The sequence below is a fragment of the Ursus arctos genome, unplaced genomic scaffold, assembly GCF_023065955.2.
Source record: "Ursus arctos isolate Adak ecotype North America unplaced genomic scaffold, UrsArc2.0 scaffold_7, whole genome shotgun sequence".
Classification (NCBI taxonomy): domain Eukaryota; kingdom Metazoa; phylum Chordata; class Mammalia; order Carnivora; family Ursidae; genus Ursus; species Ursus arctos.
In genome coordinates, this window is record NW_026623089.1 from 31,092,995 (window position 1) to 31,115,816 (window position 22,822).

Here is a 22,822-nt window from a genome sequence, read left to right on the forward strand (position 1 = left end):
GAGGTGGTAGGGGCGCCTGGCTGGCTCAGTCGGTAAAGCATGCAACTCTTGATCTCAGGGTTGTGAGTTCAAGCCCTACGTTGGGTGTGGAGTTTACTTTAAAAAAGAAAAGAAAGAAAGAAGAGGTGGTATATATATATATATATATATATATATATCCAATGGAATAATACTACTCAGCCATAAAAAAAAGAATAAATAAGATCTTGCTGTTCATAACAACATAGATGGATCCAGAGGGTATAATGCTAAGTGAAATAAATCAGAGAAAGACAAATACCATATGATTTCACTCATGTAGAATTTAAGAAATAAAACAAATAAACAAAGGAAAAGAGACAAACGAAAATAGACTCTTAAATACAAAGAACAAACTGGTAGTTGCCAGAGGGGAGGTGGGTGGGAAGATGGGTGAAATAGGTGAAGAGGATTAAGAATATACTTATCGTGATGAGCACTAAGTAATGTACAGAATTGTTGAATTGTCGCGGCACCTGGGTGGCTCAGTCTGTTAAGCATCTGACTCTTGATTTTGGTTCAGGTCATAATCTCAGAGTCATGAGATCGAGCCCCACATCAGGCTCCACACTTAGCACAGGGTCTGCTTGTCCCTCTGCCTCCCTCTCCACCCCTCCCCCCAAAAAATGAATAAATAAAACCTCTAAAAAAATAGAATTGTTGAATCATTATATTGTACACCTGATACTAATATAACACTATATGTTAATTACACTTGAATAAAATAAATTCCCCCTTCTTCCTATACTAGCTCTGTGACCTTGGCCAAGTCATTCTCTCCACAGCTATAAGATGCAGAAACCTGTATCACAGATTTGTTGTGAAGATTACATGAGGCAGCACCTGGCACATAATAATCAATGTTAGCTATTATTATTAGCACTTCACAGAGTCTGGTTTCAATTAGAGTTGGTTGTATATGTATCTGTCTTCCTCACTAGACTGTGAGCAAACTGTTTATATCCCACACATCTGGCATAGGGACATAATGGTAGACACACAATAATATTTGTCAAATTGCTTTGAAGGTATGCCAGGAAGAGGAAAGGGAGGGTGCTGGAAACAAATTTAATGTACTTTATGATTTTACCCAGGGCCAACCTCTGCAGTGTATGTTTTTCTTCTATTACCAGAGTACATTGTCTCAGACTATAAGGTTGCTATTTAATGGGGTTGGGGAGGCACTATTTCTGGAACCAGATGTTCTGTTAAGAGACAGCAAGGTTGAACTATGAGGCATCTGAAATCTCCAGTTTGGCCCCTGGCTGAACGGGGAGTGGGGGCTGAAGTTCTGCCAGAGCTGGACCCCCGAAGTGGGTACCCTGGCATGGGGCCACAGCAGCTCTGAAGCTCACCTACCTAGAAGGGATACATCTCGTTTCTCCAGTGTATTCACTTAGAGGGATGTCTTAATAAAGCGCATAAAAGAATAGTATGTACCAGCAGGATCTCTATTGCAAATTCATAGGTCCCCTTTTCGTTCTCATTTGTTTGTTTGTTTTAGTAGCACTAGCGTTTATTAAACTGTGCCTTACAACAGATGCTGGGAATTGCCAATGGTGCTTTTGATGTATAAAGCCCAGATATTCTGCCAGTTCTTCCTGAGCAATGACACCAGGATATTGACAGCTACGTAGATGTTGTATACAAGCTCATCATCTGTTATCTTCATGGGGCCAATGGCCACTGCCAGACACAGCACCTTCTTCATCTGGAATTTGATTGTGGACTTCACTCGATCCACTTTGGCCACCATGTTCTCATTGTGGGTCAGCAAGGAAGGGAACGTGCCAGCCTTATTCAGGCCTGGGCCCAGGATTTGTGGGATCTGCTTGATAAGAGATTCTGAAGCCAAAAAGGCATAATACTTCTTGGCTGGCTTCTTTATTAATTTTTATTCATGTTGAGTTTCTTCAGCACCTTAACGCCCATGTGGGGAATATCCACAGCCTTGGCCTCATCATAGTGCTGCCGGTCCCCCAAAACTCATATGGAGAACTTGGGCGGGGAGGAGACTTAAGCCTGATGGTATCTGAGAAGTGTTTGTCCTTCCGAAAGTCATAGTTCTTCCAGCTGATCTACAGCTCCACTGTCTCCAGAATCTTCCAGCGCTTTGCACTGATTCCTGTGCAGGACTTCCAACACCACCTCATACAAGGTGTCATGGGAGACTTTGCTGCTCATGGTGCCATGCACCACAATAACCAGAAGAGTCACAGGCCCCCTTTTAAACCAGCCTCCTGATTCTTGGATAAACATTAACTAAAATAATAATACTTAGTTTATTAAATATTTGTTGAGTTCCCATTATGTGCTAAAGATTGCACTAGACAATGCCAATCCAAAGGTGGATAAAGAAATTATTGTCAGGGTAAGGGGGAAGCAATTCAGAGGGCAGGAATGTGGATGAGTGTGCTGAGCAACAGTTTAGGCGTAAGCAGTGAGGTGTTGTAGAAACATCCAAGACGGGCTAATCTAAGGCTCAAAGGTTGGAGAAAGCTTCACACAGGGATTAACAACCAGGATGAAGCTTGAAGGAATGACTGCAACAACAGCTAACATTTATTGAGCACATACACTATGCATCAGACCCTGTTCTGAGAATTTTTGCATGAATCTCTCATTTAGTCCTTATAATAACGCTATAAGGTATATATTATTATTCTCTTCATTTTACGGATGAAGAAACTGAGGCACACAGGTAGTAAATAGTCGAGCTGGAATTCAAACCTGGGCAGCTTGGCTCCAGACTGAAAGGGAAGGAGAAGGCCAGACAGGCCTTCAGGGCAGAGGCAAGTGTCATGCAACAGTCTGAGGGGGAGGAAAGGAGCAAGGTCACTTGGGGAACTGAAAGTGGCTGGGGGTGGGGACAGAAGTTCAGAGATGACTGGGCTCACTCTGCAGGTTAGAAGAGAAACCAGAGGCAGGGGATTTCTGGTCTGTGTGATTACTATTACCCAACTCCTCCTAGTCAAAATCTCTTCCTTTTGTAAAAGGGTAAAAATAACAATACCTGGGTTCTACCATAGAAAATGGTCATGATCACCAAATGAGAGAAATGAATGTGAACCGACAGCAAAGCACAAATTCCTTCTCAGACTTGAGATTTCAGTAAGTATCATTTCCCCAGTAGCTTCAAGGATTTGAAACCCAGAATCAACCACGTCAGGGCAGTAGCCAGAGCCTTCAGGTAGAGTAACAGTGTGGGAGTACAGAAAGAAAGGCCCACAGACCCTGTGTCCAACCAAATTCACCACTCACTAACTGTGTGATCCCAAGGCAAGCCACTCTCTCATTATATCAACTCCACCATCTGGAAAGTGGGAATGATAATGATAGCACTCACCTCCGAAGTTGATGAGAGGAATAAATAATACGGGTCTTGTGCTTAGAATAGCTCCCGGCACAGACTGGAGACTTAGTAACATTAACAGCTACAACTGCTATCATTATTAAGAATCTGTTGGCTACTCATCCCATTGCTCTGCACTTTATGTGACAAAAACATGTGGGGATATCAGAAATTAGAGATGATGAAGAAGTGCAACCCTACATAACTACACTGCTGCAGAGCCTCTTCCTGGCTCCCATGGGCTGGCAAGCAGCTGGCTCTCTGCTGTGGCAGAAAATGCCCAAAAGAGGTAAAAGACAGAGACTGCACACCATCTGTAAAAACCAGGCTGCTCTTTACAGTTTTTAGACAAAATCTAAATATAGTCACTCAGATATGCCTTGCTTTTTTAAGATAAAGCTATTCATCCCTCCAACCCTTCACTCCTCTCCCCCCTCCCATACACATTCACATAATCCAAGAAACATTCAGTCTTTTGCAAGACATACTCCGGGGTCCTGTTGTGACAGCCTCTTGCCACATTAACTTCTCTATCTAACTCCTGGCAGAGAAGCTTTGCTAATTTCACAACAGGAAAGCACGCAGGAAATTCAAGAACAAAACAAATCTCCTACACACAGAGACCAGCATCTTCAAGCAAACTCACTGAGGTACAGACCCGAAGCAAGATGACTCTGGACTATAAATGAGCCAGCTACTTCTTAAACTGCAAAGGGACGGAAGAAGTCATTTGCCGCTAAAATACCAGATCTGAATGCAAATTGATCATGAATATTCATGAGCCCTTCCAGCTTGCTCAAGAGCCACCCCTGACTAAAACCCCCAGGCTTTGCTTCCTAAAAAGTTTCCCAAAGTTCTTTCTCTGCCTCCTCTCAGAAGGAGAGGGTGGGAAAGTTCATTTGGGGATTTATGCCTCTTGCTCTTTCAAGTACTTGCTTTTGGTCTGGGCTTTTCGGGACTTTTTTTTTTCCTCTCTTTTTTTGTTGTTGTTGTTGTTCTTAAGGATTCAAATCAAATCGATTTGTTCTTACCCTTTCTATCTTCCATAATTGGCAGCTTTTGTTTTCTTCCTCTTTGCTCTTTATTTTTTCAGCCTCTGCTTGCTGTGGTCGGGTCTCTGTGAGAGAGGTACTCAAGGAACCGAGATATAACAGACCCTCGGGCTCATGGGAGGGGCTAAATTAGCCGGCCCCGTTTCGGAAGGAACCTCAAACCCTATGTCTCTTTCATTGACTCGATTCGAAAGAAGAGATTGGCTGAGTCCAGCTGCTCATTTCCCTAAAGACCACGAAGAGTTGTCCGGATTGTAATTTTTTGTATTCTTAAAGCAATGTATGTTCAAGTATCTCTCTTTCCCTCTCTCTTTGCTACAGAAATCCATTTTTCTCCTTGAGATATGTATCTTGGCTGCAAGCAAAAAAGCTATTTACTTATTGCAGCTTTGAAACCAGATAACAAGAAGCTTGTTTCCTGATACCCACTGGAAAAACTGTGGGACTCAAGAAGTCCTTCCTGTCCCTTAAAGGGACCCTTTCTGGTCCTCTGATGAGCAATCCCTTTTCTGAGGCTCATTAGACCAGAAGAGCAACAGGTCCTGTCACGAATGAACGGATGGACAGAAGGACGCTGTGCCAGGAGGAGCCTCGTTACTGGTGGAAGGACAGAGGAGGCTGCTCGCTGGGAACAGCTATCCAGCTGTACCGATGCAAGTCAACCACCTTTTCCAAACTTTAACCTCCTACCTCTGAATTCTATTGAGCATGAATTGCCACACCCAGCCTTTGTCAAGATGACCCAAATGCAGATGAGGAGCCAAACAAAACGTTTCACACTGTGTGTATTCGATGTTATTTGAAATTAGGACAAGACCTAATCCTCGCAGAGGAAGGTAAGTACTCAAGGCCCAAGGCCTCTTGGGCAGATTCTCCCTCCACAACGCAATAACAAACCTTAGCATTTTTGATTTGGAAGGATACCGCAGACATCTAGTCTAACCCAGGTTAGAGGCAGGGAAAAGTTAAGCCATCTGCTCATGTTCACAGAGAGAGAGAGAGAGAGAGGGCACGAGCGAGCAGGGAGCACCATCATCTCTCTTATTTGCTACCATGCTCCCCTGCACCTAATACAGTTGCTCCACAGTGTGGGCTCTCAATAAATGTTTCATAAATAGTGAATTAATGAATAAATAGCAGCAAAGCAGGGATGTAGATGTGGTTTTCTGATTCCTACTTCATGCTTTTTCTACATTGCCTCTTTAACATGAGAATTTGTGTTTAAAGCCAATTATACCATAAGACATTTTTCTTCATATAAACCATTAAATTAGTGACTATTACAAATTGTTTTTGACTCTTTATAGAAAATATATTCTCCATGATACTTTAATAAAGGCAGGGGCTGACTTTTCAGTTCGGGCATCTCTGTGAACTTGCACGGTGGCCGGCACAGAGTATGTGCTCAGTAAATGTTTGTTGTTTTAATAAATCTAAGTCTGTACAACAAAACTCCTCTTTTATCTTACTAAGTGGTTCATAGTTACAGAATTTTGCATTTATACTAACAATTAATTATGCTAAATGAAAAATCCAATGGATGCCTTCTCCAGAGCCAGTTTAGATTCCATCTCTAATAAGAATATTGGTTGGGTATTTGTCCTATTGTGGTAAAACTATTTTTAAGTAAGATAATAAGATATTTGTAAAAATCAAAATTTTTATAATGGATTTATGATTATCTTGGCATCACTGTTTGGAGAAAAATTTGAAAAACAGCATGTCCCCAAAATACCCTGTGAACTACAGAATAGAAAACAGACCATCAAAGCTAGAAGGAGAAAAGAATGATCAAGTGGACGATTATAGCAAATGAGGGTTTAGGTGGGAGAAACAAACAACAAGCACCGAACATGTGAAAGACACCCCCACACTGGGCACTGTGGCAACAGTTCTCTATTCCAAACAAAAATAAAATTCAAAATAATAAAATAAAATTCAAAGCAACTCCTACCATGTTCTACTTGGACATCATATTGTTGACTAAAGGTTACTTTGACAATTGACTCATTTCTCTTTCAATGTCATCACAGAGAGAGAAGCTATCAAGAGTAAAGTACCCAACTTCTGGTTCAACCAGAAGAGAGAAAATCTCATTATGCTAACTAGCACCTCATAAAAATTTGAAGTTCACCTGAGTTGAATATACAGTAATAGAAACATGGTTTTAGCCTCCAACTCATGCTATGAGAACCTTTTGACTAAATGTCAAATGCTTCTTATGTAACATGTTCTGTGCTACAGTTAAAACATACTGTCTGATCGGGGCGCCTGGGTGGCACAGCGGTTGAGCGTCTGCCTTCGGCTCAGGGCGTGATCCCGGCGTTCTGGGATCGAGCCCCACATCAGGCTCCTCCGCTAGGAGCCTGCTTCTTCCTCTCCCACTCCCCCTGCTTGTGTTCCCTCTCTCACTGGCTGTCTCTGTCCTGTCGAATAAATAAATAAAATCTTTAAAAAAAAAAAAACAAAACATACTGTCTGGTGTTCACACCCTCCTTGGCATATGAAAACACTATATAGTTAAGTAAATATTGCCTCTCATTTATCCAAGAATAATTACAAAACAGATGGGGTTTATGTGTGTCTTTTTAAAGGCCTGAAAATTTATCTTAAAAAATAAACCCTATTTCTGAACAAAAAATTATCATCATCATTACTCATGTTATTGTTATTTGTAATAGGAAGTAGAAAATAAAAACTGCACTCAGAAGGACAGAGGGAGTTCTTAGAAAGGGGTGAAGATATTTACCTTTCTTTTAATGATAAAAGGATCTTTGATAAATTTTTAGAATGATTGAGTTTCATTTTTTTATACCTCCAATCTCTCTCACTGAGCTGCCCAGATTATCTTTCTGAAGTGTATACCTGATAACGTCATTCCCAGGCTTAAGAAGTTCTAGTCTCCTTATCATCCAAAAAGCAAAATGCAAATTCTTATCATGGAATACATAAGGTCCCCCTCTGCCTCTCTAGACTCATTTCCTGACAGATCCCTGTACTCCAAAAACAAATCATAATTCCAAACCCACAGTCTTTTCCGAGCTCTAGACTTAATACAAGTTGTACTGACACAAGACACCCTATTCCAAACTAACTTCCTACTTCCTCTGTTGCTCCCTCTGCTCAGAATGCTCTTTCCCCTCATGTTCACCTGGTCCTCCTACATATCCTTTATGACTCTGCTTAAGTATGTAATCCTCTGTGGGGCTTTGCCTGACCCCTCTTTTCTCCTTCCCCCAAACAGCACTGAACCACAGAAGAGATGCCACTCATATTATCATGATGTTTTATGATTTCATTTATAGCTCAGGCCATAAACCTTGGAGTCACATTGAATTCTGTCTTCTCACAATCCAAGTCCAATCCTTTAGCAAATTCCGTGGGTTCCATTTTCAAAATATATCCTGAACCGACTCCTTCTCATCACCCCCACTACCACACTGGCCTGAACCACATCACTTCTCACCTAGGTTACTGTGATAGCCTTCTCACTGGTCCCCCAGATTCCGGTTTTAACCCTGTTTAGTCCATTCTCAACCTAGCACCCATAGTGATTCAGTTAAAACAAAAGGTTATGTCATTCCTCTGCTTAAAATCCTCCAATGGCTCCCATATACTCCAAGCAAATCTTGGACAGCCTATGAGGCCCTACCTGACCTTCTCCCCACCACCTCTCTGACTTTCTTTTCCACTACTTCCCTCTTCTTCCTCCCTCTGTTCTAGGCTCATAGTCTTTGCACCTGCTGTTCCTTCTGCCTGGAATGCTGTTCTCCCAAATATCCACTCAACTTATTCCCTCATTCTCTGTAGTCTTTACTAAATTATCATCTTCTACCTCAGCACAAGATTGTGATCCCTAAATACTATTTTCCACTAAAATGAACCAAAGCTCTTTGTGAAAAATGGCCGATTCCAAGTCTGAGGCAGGAAGTATATGAGACTGGAATATTTTGTCATATCAGAAAGCAAAGACACTATCTAAAACTATGAGGGTTGTGTCAAATGGACTCAGGAGCCGACTTCAAGGAGCTCCTGATAGCCAAAGGAGTAAAAATTTGAACAGCAATAAGAAATAATAACTGCCATGGATGAAAACACATCAGATATGTTGATACACATGTCCATAATGATAATCTAAAGAAATCATTGTTTGTCTTTGGAACCAATTCATTATTTGGAAAGCAAATAAAAGGGGGAAATAACACTCAGCATGCCTTTGCTACACAGATTGTACCACCGGATGACCAAATAGTTGATGGGGGAAGGTTTCTCCTTGAAGTATTCCAGATAATGAAAGCATAAAATTGATAGCATTAGAGTATCACTGTCGTACAAACACCAAATAAAGTGTTGAAGCTGAGTAATAATCGTCAATGGCTGCTGACGTCACAAAAGGAGGTACAAGCATTTACTGCAGGCCTTCTGATGGAAACACACACACATCGGGGCGCCTGGATGGCACAGTCCTTAAACGTCTGCCTTGGGCTCAGGGTGTGATCCTGGCGTCGAGCCCCACATCAGGCTCCTCCACTAGGAGCCTGCTTCTTCCTCTCCCACTCCCTCTGCTTGTGTTCCCTCTCTCGCTGGCTGTCTCTCTCTGTCTAATAAATAAATAAATAAATCTTACAAAAAAAAAAAAAAAGAAAGAAAGAAAGAAAGAAAGAAACACACCTTCTGAAGTAGTCTTGCCAAAAAACTGATGCCTCTAAATCTAACTACCGGTTTACATAAAATATAGGACACAGAAAACCATGTTAGAAGACACTTCAGGAATACAATAAGTAAAATTTAGTCTGGAGGAAATACTACAAAACAATTCCAGTTCTTTAACAAATAAATGTCAGGGAAGACAAAAGAGGTTGGGGTACCTATAGGATAAAAGAGATTTAAAAGATAGATCAACTTGGGGCACCTGGGTGGCTGAGTCGTTGAGCATCTGCCTTCTGCTCACGGCGTGATCCCAGAGTCCTGGGATCCAGCCCCACATCAGGCTCCTCTGCTGGGAGCCTGCTTCTTCCTCTCCCACTCCCCCTGCCTGTGTTCCCTCTCTCTCTGGCTGTCTCTCTCTCTGTCAAATAAATAAATAAATAAATAAATAAATAAATAAATAAATAAATAAAATCTTAAAAAAAAAAAAAAGATAGACCAACCAAATGTACTATCTGGACCTTGAAATTCTGATTCAAACCAATTTAAAAGAAACTCCAAGACAACTGAAGAAATTTGAACACTATTTGGATAGTATTTTATAATGCTAAAGAACTATTCATTTTTATAAAAGGTGTTTAATAGTATTGTGTCTATAATTTTTCAGAAACCTGTACCTTTGAAGATATATAGTGAAATATGTCCAAAAAAATCTGGGATGAGCATCAAAAAGAAGAGAAGGTGGTAAGGCACAGCTAAAACAAGAGTTTTAGAACAAGAAATTGTATGATGGGTACATGGGGATTTGATTTACTATTTTCTCTACTTTGTGTTTTAAATTTTCTGATAAAAAAGAATCCCAGGCAAAAAGTGGGAGATTATCTGATAATATGCAATAGTTAGATGAGGGAATTGCTCCAGGAACTTAAAGAACACAGATGAATATTCACTGAGGCAATAAGCCAAATGCAAAACTGACTTGGGGCTGAAAGATGACAATGGTCAGTGAAAAAAATTGCTACAATCTGGCAAGATGATGATCACAAAATAGGCTAAGCATTTCATTTAAGGAGCAAATAGTCAGATGAAAGAGATCATCTGCAAGACAAATAAAAGTAATTAAACAACAAACTGGTCAAAACTAAAAAGCTGTTACAGCAGTGTAAGCCAGAAAAAATATATTCACTGCGTGGTTTGCAGTGTAATAATCGGGCACTCTCTCCAATGTGCAATATCCACAGTGTGGTTTGACAGCTTGAGGGACTCTCTATATACGCAACAATGACCAAGAAAGCAGGAATTACATAACTCGGACAGAGTAGTGATGGTAGCATCTGCATCACTGGTGGGTCATGATAGGGAAGGTAGCTGGTAGGATGGGGTGGAGGATGGGCATTCTGGTCTCTACACTGTTTCTAATTCTTTATTAAAACAGAAGTCCATTGATAAAACTAATGAAAGGAGGTACTCTGGTTTTACGTATCTTAAAATAAATGCCATGGGTAACTATTATAAAAAATGACATTTTTCCAACTCCAAGAATGTCTGTATTTATCCATTTCGCTTTTATTATATTTGAATATACTAAAATGTTCTTCATAATATTTAACATGTTGTTTTGATGTAATGTCCTTTTGATATTTTTAAAACAGTCCTTACTTGTGGTTGCTTTCAAGGCTAAAAGGAGACTGTAAAAGAATGGGTTTTTATAATTGATAGGGAGGCCAGAGGCATGGTAAATCATAATACTTTAAGAATCATGGGGTAAAATGTTACATCTTATATGGCAATTGACAGATCTAATCTCAGGAATTCATACATTTCTTTTTCTACCGGCAATAGACCAAAGCTCCATCTTCTTTCACCCCATATAAACCAAGATATTAAATCAGTACTATTTGGTGTTGGTGTATGAATATTCAGCAAACAAAATTTGCTAGCACATTTTGAAAATCATATGAAATTTTCGTGACACTATTTGACATCATGCTTTGACGATCTATCAGCACTATACATACATGGGTTATCAAAAGAGAGACACATGGGATGCCTGGGTGGCTTATTTGGTTAAGCATCTGCCTTTGGCTCAGGTCATGATCCCAGAGCTGTGGGATCGAGTCCCACATCGGGCTCCCTGCTAAGCAGAGAGACTGCTTCTCCCTCTGCCTGGCTCCCCCTACTTATGCTCTGTCTCTCTCTCTCTCTTTGACAAATAAATAAAATCTTTACAGAGAGAGAGAGAGAGAGAGAGAGAGAGAGAAACACAGATTAATTTAACCGGATTGAATTTCTACTTTTCTTCCATCAATAATAACCTCTGCCCTGACTCTGCTTGCTTACAGTTACAAGAACCCCTGTGAGGAATAGGAAATAGGGAACAAGGGTGGATCAAAAAGAGCTCTGAGAGTAGTTAGAATGCACATTGGTTCAGAAAATGCCCCTTCCCTTCTTTTAGGAGAAAGTAAGAGAGACACTGTCTCTCCAAGCAGAGCCAGGATTCTCAACCTTGGCTTCCACATTATAATCACTTGGGGTACTTAAGAATTGTTAATGCCCAGCCCTACCCTCTGAGATTGGGATTTAATTTGGTCTGGGATAGGACTCAGGCAAGGTTTGTTGTTTGTTTGCGTGTTTTGTTTTGTAAGGGCCAAGATGACTTTTTTTTTTTTTTTTTTTTTTTTTTAAGTAGGTTCCACACCCAGCTTGGGGATTGAACTCAGGAACCTGAGGTCAATACTCACATGCTCTACCAACTAAGCCAGCCAGGCACCCCAAGGGCCTAGAAGATTTTAACATGCTGCCAGGGCTTCATAGTTAAGGAGATCTAGGTTCAAATTCTTAATGCTCATGATCTTAAACAAGTTAATGAGCCTCTCTGAACCGCAGTTTCTTTATCTGTAAAATAAAGATTTTGTTTTTAATCTATCTCACAGAGTCACTGTAAGGGGAAAAGGAGAAAAAATATGTGAGAATTCCCAACAGAGACTCTAGTACATGGCTGGTACTCAACAAGTACGAGTTCCTTTCCTATTCACTTATATGCTAGGTCTGTGTTCAGTTTAAACAAAACATTATCTTCTTTTCTCTGTCTCTTACTTTTTCCCCTCCAACATCTTCCATTTGTTTTTCCAGAAGTATAACCCCAGGGCCCCTGAGGAGAATGAGAGCAGAAGTCCCTTCCATCCTATAGCACAAAGAATCTCCCCATTCTCCCCTTCCCCAAATTTAAAGCAATCCTATATATTCTACAGCAACAGACTCCCCATGTTGAGAGAGGGGAATGGGTAGTGAAGTATGACCTGAGATCACCCCTGTCTTTCCAGAATAAACTTTAGTAGTCAGGGAAGAATGCCCTGAACCCTGAGCTAAACAGTTCTGCACGATGCAGAATGTCCATCTCTTCCAAAAGGGAAGTGTGTGGCCAAACAGTAGCACCAGAAGAAGGCAGGCCTGGAGCACACATCACAGCAACTGCAAGCAGAGAAGACACACAAGAAGGAGTTTGCAGAATTGAAAGGAAGGTTCTAAACTACAGGTCAGTGTATAATCTGATCCCAGTGCTTGATGGAGCCCGGGTGGCACAGGGATCATCACAGTTTACATTAAGTATCTCACAACCAATTCATAACCACTCTTATCTGAGCTACAAGAACTTCCCCTGCATGAATTGAAATTTCTTATATTTTCTGTTGAAATAACCTCTTTACCTCCTTCGTCCTGTCCCCCCAACCCCAAGTGCCCCGATTCCTCTAAACATCTCAGAGGTCTGCAGAAACAATGAGTGAACTGTCACTTTATTACAATGATGAGATTTTATGGCTACTTTAAGGGGCAGCCCCCCAAATCAGTATGATAACTAATAACAGCTATAACTTCTTTTAGGTCAAAGATGTTCATTAAAAAAAAAAAAATACTCCTGGGGCGCCTGGGTGGCACAGCGGTTAAGCGTCTGCCTTCGGCTCAGGGCGTGATCCCGGCGTTCTGGGATCGAGCCCCACATCAGGCTCCTCCGCTATGAGCCTGCTTCTTCCTCTCCCACTCCCCCTGCTTGTGTTCCCTCTCTCGCTGGCTGTCTCTATTTCTGTCGAATAAATAAATAAAAATCTTTAAACAAAACAAAACAAAAACAACAAAAAAAACTCCTTATCTATGAAAATCTAATCAGTTTATAAAAGTTTCAACTTAAAATTTTGGTTTAATTTAAATATTTTTTAAACATTACATTTAAATAGAAATGGTAAATAGATTAGTGGTTGCCAGAGGTTCACTGGGGGTGGAAAAAGGGCTGACTACATGGGGGAAACACAGGGGATTTTTGGGGGGATGAAACTACTCAGTATGATATGTAGTGGTAGATACATGACTATGCATTTATCAAAGCTGATAGAACTTTAGAGTACAAAGAATAACCCTTAATGCATACAAAGAAACAAAATCATTCAGGAGGTTAAGAATCCCAGAATGGAATGTAGATTGTGACAAAGTTTCTGTTCTAAAACGTTCTCCTATAAAAGGAACCAGAACTCCCTGGAGAAATGGCTGATTCTAGGACGGCGGGGGGGAGGGGGGCAGAAAACATACAAGGCAAGCCTGGAGTATCTCCTGGTGCCAGAATGTAAGGGAGTGATTGGAAAACCACACAGCGATGTAGTAGATCAGACTGACACAGGAGCCGACAGCCAAAGCTGGAAGACTGGGAGCAACAGAATAAAATAGCATTCAGTTATAACCCACAGTACAAAACAAATATCCATGAGTTTATACTGACATAAATTATTAAATAAATAAATGAGGGAGAATAGACAGATCTCCTGACAAGAAGAATTCCAAATACTTTATGTAGATACTCTGCCCTCTAGGAGGTAGAGCCTAACACTCCTTAAGCCTGGGCTACACATAGTTACTGCCTTCCAAAGAATGGACTATGGAAAGGAAAGAAGAAAGAGTGACTTCACAGAGGAGAAACCTGACAAACACTACCTCAGCCAGGTGACCAAGAGAACATCAACAGCAATAGGTCATGCTGATGATAGTGCATGCCCTTGGGTGATGTATTAAAATGGCACTTTACGTCTGTGGTAAAACTGTATAACCCCAGTATAGTTATGAGAAAGGCATCAGACAAATCCCAGTTGAGGAACGTTGTATAAAATATCTGATCACTACTTATCAAAACTGTCAAGGTCATCAAAAACAAGGAAAGTCTGAGAAAATATCACAACCAAGAGGAGCCTAAGAAGACATGAGGATTAAATGAAATATGGGATCCTGGAACAGAAAAGGGATGTTGTATAAAAACTAAGGAAATCTGAATAAAGTATGAACTTTAGTAATAATAATGTATCAATATTGGTTCATTGATTGTAATAAAGGTACCACACTAATTTAAGATGTTAATAACGGGGAACTGGGTATGAAGTGTATGGAACTTTCTATATTATCTTCACAACTTCACTGTAAATCAAAAACTACTCTAAAATAAAAAGTTCATTTATAAAAATGTTAAGTTAAACACTGTATAGGAATTTAAAAACCCAGCTGTTGTACAAAAACCCCTTGCTGAAGCACATATTTATTAAAGTAACTGCTAAATGGACATGGTTTTGCAAAAGCATTTGTTACACATGATTTCTCGTTCAAACAAAATTCATTGTATCTACATCCAGCAAAGCAAAGTTAACTCAGGCTGTGTGCCAAGACAAGGAAACAGCCTTGTTATATAGACTCAATATGATAATCGTAGTACCCAAATCTTTCTATCCATGACACACAATATTCCCATTGGTCTAAAAGTAAAAAAGCCTTTAAGTTGATTCTCTACTGGCTCAAAAAGTTTCCAAAGAAGTGTCTCAAGGGAGAAGTCAGAAACTCTGGAACCGGGGAGGGCAGGAAGGAGTAGCGACAGCTGATTCCAGATTTGAAAAAATAATAATAATAAAAGGAAGGAAAATGCCTACGTTTCTCCAGAGGGCCACCCTTAAATGGGATCACTGCCAAAGAACTGAAAGTAGTTCTGAGAAGGAGGAAAGTTGAAGTTAAGAAAAATTTACCACACTTTACCAACCCTAAGTACCCAGGATTGTACTTGCTGGGCACTCAAGACTCCAAAGGGCATAAGTCTCTGTCTTTGAATTCTGGACATTACTGTTCCTAGGGGGCAGGGGAAATTTTTAAAGAACACATGGCCTCTAGAATTTTATGCTCAAGACTTTCACAACATGGCTCACACACCCAGTTTTTGAAGACAATAATAGCCCACAATACCAGGCCAGTCCATAGCAGGAAGCTTGCATATTGCCTCCGCCTTTGCAGAGATCAGCCAGGGGTGACAAACCCTGGAGACAAAGCCAAATCAGGCATCCTGCTCTCCTTTATATTAGGCCCCTCATCTACTGGGGGCCAGCAGAACCTGAATAAAGAGGAGAACAGGAAAAGATAATAGTGACTTTCAAACTTCTGACAGTACTACTTAGCCTAGGTGGTTCTGCCAGCTCATCCTTCAAGGTCTAGTTTAAACCTTAAATCTTTGGTCTTCCAGCTAAGCCTCCCTCTTCCAAATTCTGAGAGCATAATTCTCTTCTCACATATGCCAAGTTACTTGACACTTGCTTAATGCCTTGCATTGCTGGCTTTTTTTCATGTGTAATACATTTTGTATATATAGCCTAGAATTGACTTTAAATTCTTGAATCTGACTACAAATTCTTTTTCTCTCCTCCCCATCCATATCCTTTCATATCCCATAGCACCTAGTCCAGTGTTTTGCATATATGCTTAATAAATAGCTGATGTTGGGTGGCTATTCTGATCTCCCTCAAATTACCATTAAAAATATTAAATATAAATCAGATCCCTTTTACATCTTACCCTTCTGGCTAGCCACTCAAAATAGCCAGGAGGTTGTCATGATTATGTCCAGCCTACTTATGGTGAGACTTGGTTTGAGGTGACAAGAAATAGGTCTTCCGGCAGTCACCAACAGGGTTATGCATTTCCCTGCCCAAACTGGTCTTTCACAGCTCTGGTCACACAATACTCCCTGGTTCCCAGACAACTGACTGCTGCATCCGGTTTTGGTGCAGGAAAATGATGATATCTTAGCCTCCAGACAGTGACCCTTGGTCTGATCCAGCAAAATGAACCCAACCCTGGATGCTCCTTTTCATTTTCTTCAGATAAATACCTAGAAGTAGAATTGCTGGATCATATGGTAGGTCTATTTTTTATTTTTTGAGTAATCTCCTTACTATTTTCCACGGTGGCTGCACCAATTTACATTCCTACCAACCGCGTGAACAAGGCTTCCCTTTTCTCCACACCTTTTCCGACACGGCCCTGCCGGGGCCCTGGGTTTGCCAACTCTCCCCTATCTCATTCATATCTGATGCCTCCCCCATTTTGAGAAAGGATGGTATGTATTCTTAGCTGAGCCGCTAGCATTTGGAAACCCAGGCAGGCACAGGAATTACCAGAAGAAATTCTAACCATTAGATCATCATGCTAGAGAGTCCAGGGCCTGATGCAAAACAGCACCTTTCCTTCTCCTGTGAGGTTGCTGGTCAGTTCATGCACCATCTGCCCCAGTGAGCATCATCTGTGCATTCATTTATTGACTTTTCTTTATACATTTTTATATTATTTCTACTAAATATTAAACATTTTCATAGAAACTTTAAGGGAAAAGGTTAGCTAGAACTCTCCAACAGATGTACCATTCCCAAGTAAAACTCCTTAGCACAGGAACTGGTCACACAAATCTCTCCCAACTCTGAAAGTTTTCTGATCCAATCCAAAGTATGTAACAATCCCCTTTTTAAAATTCTGGTTTGACATATAACAGGCAATAGTCCACATTTTTTTTAAAAAATGAGTTTAGCTTTGCCTAATAATAATCTTTAGGAGCCAACTAGCAGTCTAGAATTAAATGAAAATTCACCCGATATTGTTGGTAAAACTGGACAGCCACATGCAAAAGAATGAAATTCAACCATTATTTTACAACATACACAAAAATTAACTCAAAATGAATGAAAGACTTAAATGTAAGACCTGAAACCATAAAAATCCTAGAAGAAAACATGGGCAATAAGTTCCTTGACATTGGCCTTGGTGATGATTTTTTTAATGTGCCACCAAAAGCAAAGGCAACAAAACCAAAAATAAACAAGTGGGATAACAGCAAACTAAAAAGGTTCTGCACAGCAAAGGAAATCATCAATGAAATGAAAAGGCAACCTACCAAATGAGAGAAATATTTGCAAATCATATATCTGAAAGGGGGCTGATACCCAAAATATATAAAGAACTCATACAACTCAATAGCAAAAAACAATGTGATTTTAAAATGGCAGAAGATCTGAACAGACATTTTTTCCCAAGAAGATATACAAATGGACAACAGGTACATGAAAAGAGCATCTTTTAATCACCAGGGAAATGCAAATCAAAATCACAGGCAGACATCACCTCATGCCTGTTGGATTGGCTCTTATCAAAAATGTAAGAAATGACAAATGTTGGAAAAGGTGTGGAGAAAAGGGAACCCTTGTTCACGCCATTGGTAGGAATGTAAATTGGTGCAGCCACCATGGTAAACAGTAGGGAGATTACTCAAAAATTAAAAAATAGAATTACCATATAATCCAGCAATTCTACTTCTAGGTATTTATCTGAAGAAAATGAAAAGCATATCCTCAAAAGGATATCTGCAACCCCATGTTCATTGCACCACTATTTACAATAGCCAAGATATGAAAGCAACTTAAGTATCCATCGATGGATGAATGGATGAAGAAGATGATAGAATATTATTCAGCCATAAAAAAAGAATGAGATATTGCCATTTGTGACAACATGGAGGGACCTCGAGGGCATTATGCTAAATGAAAAAAAGTTAGACAGAGAAAGACAAATACTGTATGATCTCTCTTGTATGTGGAATCTAAAATAAAACAAAAAAACCAAACTCATAAATACAGATAAGAGATTGGTGGTTGCCAGAGGCTAGGGATGGGAAGTAGGAGATAAGTGAAAAGATAAAATGAAAAAAAAAATGTGACTACCTATGGTAAAAAATAAAAATTATTTAATCAGATAAAATAAAATGTAAAAATAAAATTCACCTGCGTTAAGTACCATTACAAACATCTCATCTGAGTTGGCAATCAGACGAAAAGATAGCTTCCACACAACACTAAGCATGCTCGTGCACAGTGACAAACACAGCATAACTCACAGCTCTGCTTGGAAACAGACAGATTGCTTTTGACATTGATTGCAAGACACATTCTGAATTTCAAAACATAAAAATCTGTTTTTGTCTTAGAATCAAGGATATACAGATCATATATAGAAAATGTCTCTAAGCCTACCCACTCGACTGTTCGCCATAATTTCTTGAGGAAAAACAGAAATTGCATAGAGGTCTCTGCTCTGAAGCCTCTGGAATGACAAAGAGAAAGCTGCCAGTTAAATAAGGTGTCTGTGGGAGGAAGGGATGGGGGAGCAAAGGGATCTGTACTCTGTGTGTGCCATAATGCCTCGCAAACTAGTTTTTTTCTGCCTCTATAATCCAGAGGATAAATAACATGGACTTCACAGAATATGCTCAAATGACATATGATTAGGGGAAAGTAGAAGGAATTACCAGAAAATACTTCATTAATACTTGACTAATACATAAATTTTTACTACATGTACAATTATTTGTTATTATGCTTTGTAGTATGAAATGGGAGCAAGCTAGAACAGAATCAATAAGGAAAATAATCATTTCCCCCTCCTCTATTTAACTACCCTAGCCTGGAAAAAAAACAGTGAAAAAGAGACAGCAATGCTCCCAAACAGCTAATACTATGCCATGATTCATTATAGCTATGTTACATTGCTTGGGCTCCTGCAGAAATCTTGACACATTCTTCTTTTTGTCGCATTTATGTGTGGAACAGATTCAATCTTAAGCCATGACACTTAGGTGTCCAAATGTTTTTCTTACCTTTATTTTTTTTATATCAGTTTAAGGCCAATACTAGCTCCCTCTGAGCTGGCAAGAAAGTCCATCACAATCATAATTGTGGTTTACACCAGAATTTGGGAGAAGCGCATGTATCAGAAAATGGGGGAAGGACTTACCTGCCTTAATCACTCGTGATATTTTCACTGCCCAATTTGAAATGTGACAGGCTTTCTGTTCCAATGCTAAGCCTGACTAGGATAGGGCTGAAAGGGGGCTTTGCCTCAGCTAGAAGCCCTGGTACCTAGAGTGGAGCCTCCCCAAGGCACCCAACGACCACCCTTTCTGAGGTCTTACCTACTAGGACACAACCACAGAACAAGCAAGGGTCCCTCCTACCCATGGCCACCTAACCTGCAACCCCTTCCCAGTGCTCCAGAATTTCTGCTCTTTCCTGGCCCTCAAGGGTACCCCTTTATTTCTTCCTTATTACCCTATGCTTCAGAGAACCTTGGGTAGTTTCAACAAGCCAAGGTAAGATTGGGAACCTGTTATAGTTAACATCTTAACAAAGTATCCTGCCACTTACACTGGTGATCATTTCTTCCCACCCCAAATTTCCCTTCAGTCTTCACCCCAACCTCCCTCACTATTAGAGTTGGAGTTCTGGAGGGAAGGGAATGTTTGTTGCTCACTTCATTCCTCTAAAATACATGGGGATTTTCACCTACTGTGTTCAAGAAATCAAAGCCCTCAAATTTTTTTTGATGTGTAAAAAAATTTATTTTTGCCACAATTGAGTATAAATACTGTCACAGCAATGCCTGACATATGAAACTAAGCACCTCAGGCAGCTGGGTGTGGGAACAGCTTTGCTGTAACTAAGAGTATTAGGTTAGCACATTATCAGGTCAGCACCATAGAGACATTGCAAGAACTCTGCCCCTAAGAGGAAGAGCACAGCCGAAGCAGAACCAGATCTTCTCAAACAGCCATCATCCTGAAGAGCAACCTGATATAACCGTGATGCTTTTATTGACATTATGGTGGCCATTGCATTGTAATCATTGCTGGCCTGATTAGTGTTGCTTTCAATCATTTAATTTTCTCACACAATAGGTCTCAAAAATTTTTAGAATTTGAAGAGTGCCTCTGTGGCAGACTGCTGGATGTTTACTCTTCTTATTTAATTTTCTTCTTAAAAGAATACCTATTGTTTAGCTGCCCATCATAAAGACTACAGTGCCCAGCCTGTCTTGCATCTGTGTGTACTGGGGATGGTGAATCACCTTGGGGCTAGCAACAATGGGTGTCCATGACTAAGTCTGGCCTGAAGGGGCAAGGAGAGGAAGGAAGAGGTCCTTGGAACCCACAAAGTAAGCTGTGGTTGTAGGAGACAGCTGCCTGACAGGAACTATGGCTTCTTTATTGAGTTGGGGTCACCCAGAAGCCAACCTCGAAGCTAAGATTCCACCACAAGTAGTTTATTTAGGAGGCAATCCCAGGAGGCACTGGAAGGAACTGGGTAAGTGAGACAGGGTAGGGAAGGAGGCCAATACCAGGTGCACTGATCAGTAGATCATCACTGAGTGCAGTTGGGGCTCAGTCTTGATAGGAACCCCTGGGAGATGGTAAAGAACATGGCTCAGAGTTGCCCCAGCCTCGGGGAGAGGAAGCTGCAGTGTTTATCCACCAATTTCCAAACATCATTGGTTAAGAGCTGCTGCTTGGGGATCAACTGTCTCACACCAGTGACCTGCCCTGTGCCTGGGCTGGGCATCCTCCCATGGCCATAAAAAGGCCTCAGGCAGGGAGTGGCAGATGTTTACACAGGAAAAGGGCCACCACCATGTATAAGGAGTGGTGAGGACTGAAGGTACATGGGTGGGGGCCCCACAGGGTCTGTTACACCTTCAGTTAAAGAGGATAGCTACTGGCAATCAGGCCCAGCTGGGAAAGAAGCTGAGGAATAAATATCCAACCTTGCTTTCCCCACTCTCCCATCTCCTACTGAACCTAACCAGAAGCCCACTGATGTAGGCCACTCTCAGGACACAGAACAGGTTAGAGAAAAATGAACAGCAGATCTGTGGGCCACGAGTGTTCAAGACATTTGCCTTCCACTGTTTCTAAATTTCTATATTTAAAAGCACAGTTTGACTATAAAATATTACACTATTTGACTATAAGAGCACTATAAAAATATAAAAATAGAAATATTGTGATACATTTCTATATTTGCTAAAACCAGAGAGAAGACCTTGTAACTGGAAAGGACCTTGGAAAACTTCTCTGTGAGTTCAAATCGCAGAAATGAGTTCCAGCACTACCTAAATGAGACTCTAATAATTAGGAATGATGCCACTTTGAACAAGTCACTTAGTTCGGAGTGTTCCTTATTAGGTCATTGATCTAACAAAGCTATTATAAAAGTCAAAAGAATGTGAATGCTCCGTAATTGCAAAGGTTATTGTAATTACAAACGTGAGGTGTTAGTATGCCCCTACTGCTCCAGACAGATGAGAAACGATGCCACTTCTAAACACATTCAGGAAGGAAAGGCCACTATTTTGTTTCAGTGTATTTTTTCAATTTAGGAACACATTTACACAAGTATCTGCTACCACAATTTTTTTTTAAATGAGAAAGGGCATAAATAAATAACATGTATTTATACACTAGTATTTTCTTACCACTAATCCCTCACCAAAAAACTATATTCAATTAATTACATACCAGTTTCTAACAAAGAGTCATTTCTTTCCTAGTTATTTCCTTTTATTTTTGACAGTGTGCTTCACTCTTTTAACCACTTCCTCTTTTATCCTTATATGATTCAACATTTCTGATGATCCAGTAATTATGCCCAAGATCACGATTCTTTGTCCTTTCTCTTTTCACTTCCCTTCTAATGTAGAAAATAAGCCTAATGGCAGGATACCACTAGGTTATAGTGAGGAATACTGGGCAGAACATCTTTTGTGTGAAATAACCAAATCCAAGGAATTAATAAAATTATAGTAATTGTTCCTAAATGGGGATTTCAGAGCTTCTGCCTTGTTACAAATCAGCAATTAGGATATCCCTAACCCTAACAAAAGACAGTATTTTCTTAAAGGCTATCACACTGTTACTGCCTTAAGATCCCAGACAGTATAGCAGTGTAGTCCCTCATTTGGCCCAGCCTAAAGTTTTTAACAAAAGGAACTTTGGGGGAAAGGAGATGATTTGTTTTTAAATGTACACTACTAAGAAAATGCATTAGTCAGTTCTTACTCAAGGGAGAAGGTAGAGGAAGATGAAGACAAATGTTTCATTAAGGAAACAAAAGAAGATATTTCATAAGAGTTAACATAAAGGTGTCATTCTTACTGTTGACTCTATTGTTTCAAGTCTTTGTGTGGGTGGGAGCCAGAAGATTTTAAAGTGTAGGGAAGGAAAAGGCTTTGCCCTTTTCCTTAAAGCAAATCTACTCTTTTTAATTAACATTCTGGCTGTTATCTCTTTGCTTCACACCAGGAACTTTGTAATACCCCATTATCACACCATCTTGAGGAAACAGATACTGCCCTCCTGAACTCTGGTGAGAAGCTTAACAGCTCAGGACTGACTACTCAAAGAAAGTTTTTGCATAGACCCTCCTCCCAGTAAGGCTAACGGAAAAGAATTTTTAAAACTCTCCAGGATATGACAAGCCATTTTCCATGTAGGTAATTTTCATTGTCCATATTTGTGTTTCTCTGAAATATAATTGGTAGGAACTCCATTTAAAATGCTAGAATATCCAATATGTGTTTAGAA

At 40.2% G+C, this 22,822-nt stretch overlaps 1 protein-coding gene and 1 pseudogene across 1 annotated transcript in view; both read right to left on the reverse strand.

Moving 5' to 3' along the window:
• The window catches only part of ENTPD1 (ectonucleoside triphosphate diphosphohydrolase 1), a 96,366-nt gene extending 91,810 nt beyond the window's left edge, over positions 1–4,556 (reverse strand). Inside the window, exon 1 of the mRNA XM_026493742.4 lies at positions 4,402–4,556. Coding sequence (XP_026349527.1) covers positions 4,402–4,417 — 16 coding nt within the window. The 5' untranslated portion in view covers positions 4,418–4,556. The remainder of the gene's footprint in view (positions 1–4,401) is intronic.
• LOC123000742 (60S ribosomal protein L10a-like) lies at positions 894–4,385 on the reverse strand (annotated as a pseudogene).
• Positions 4,557–22,822: the final 18,266 nt, after the last annotated feature.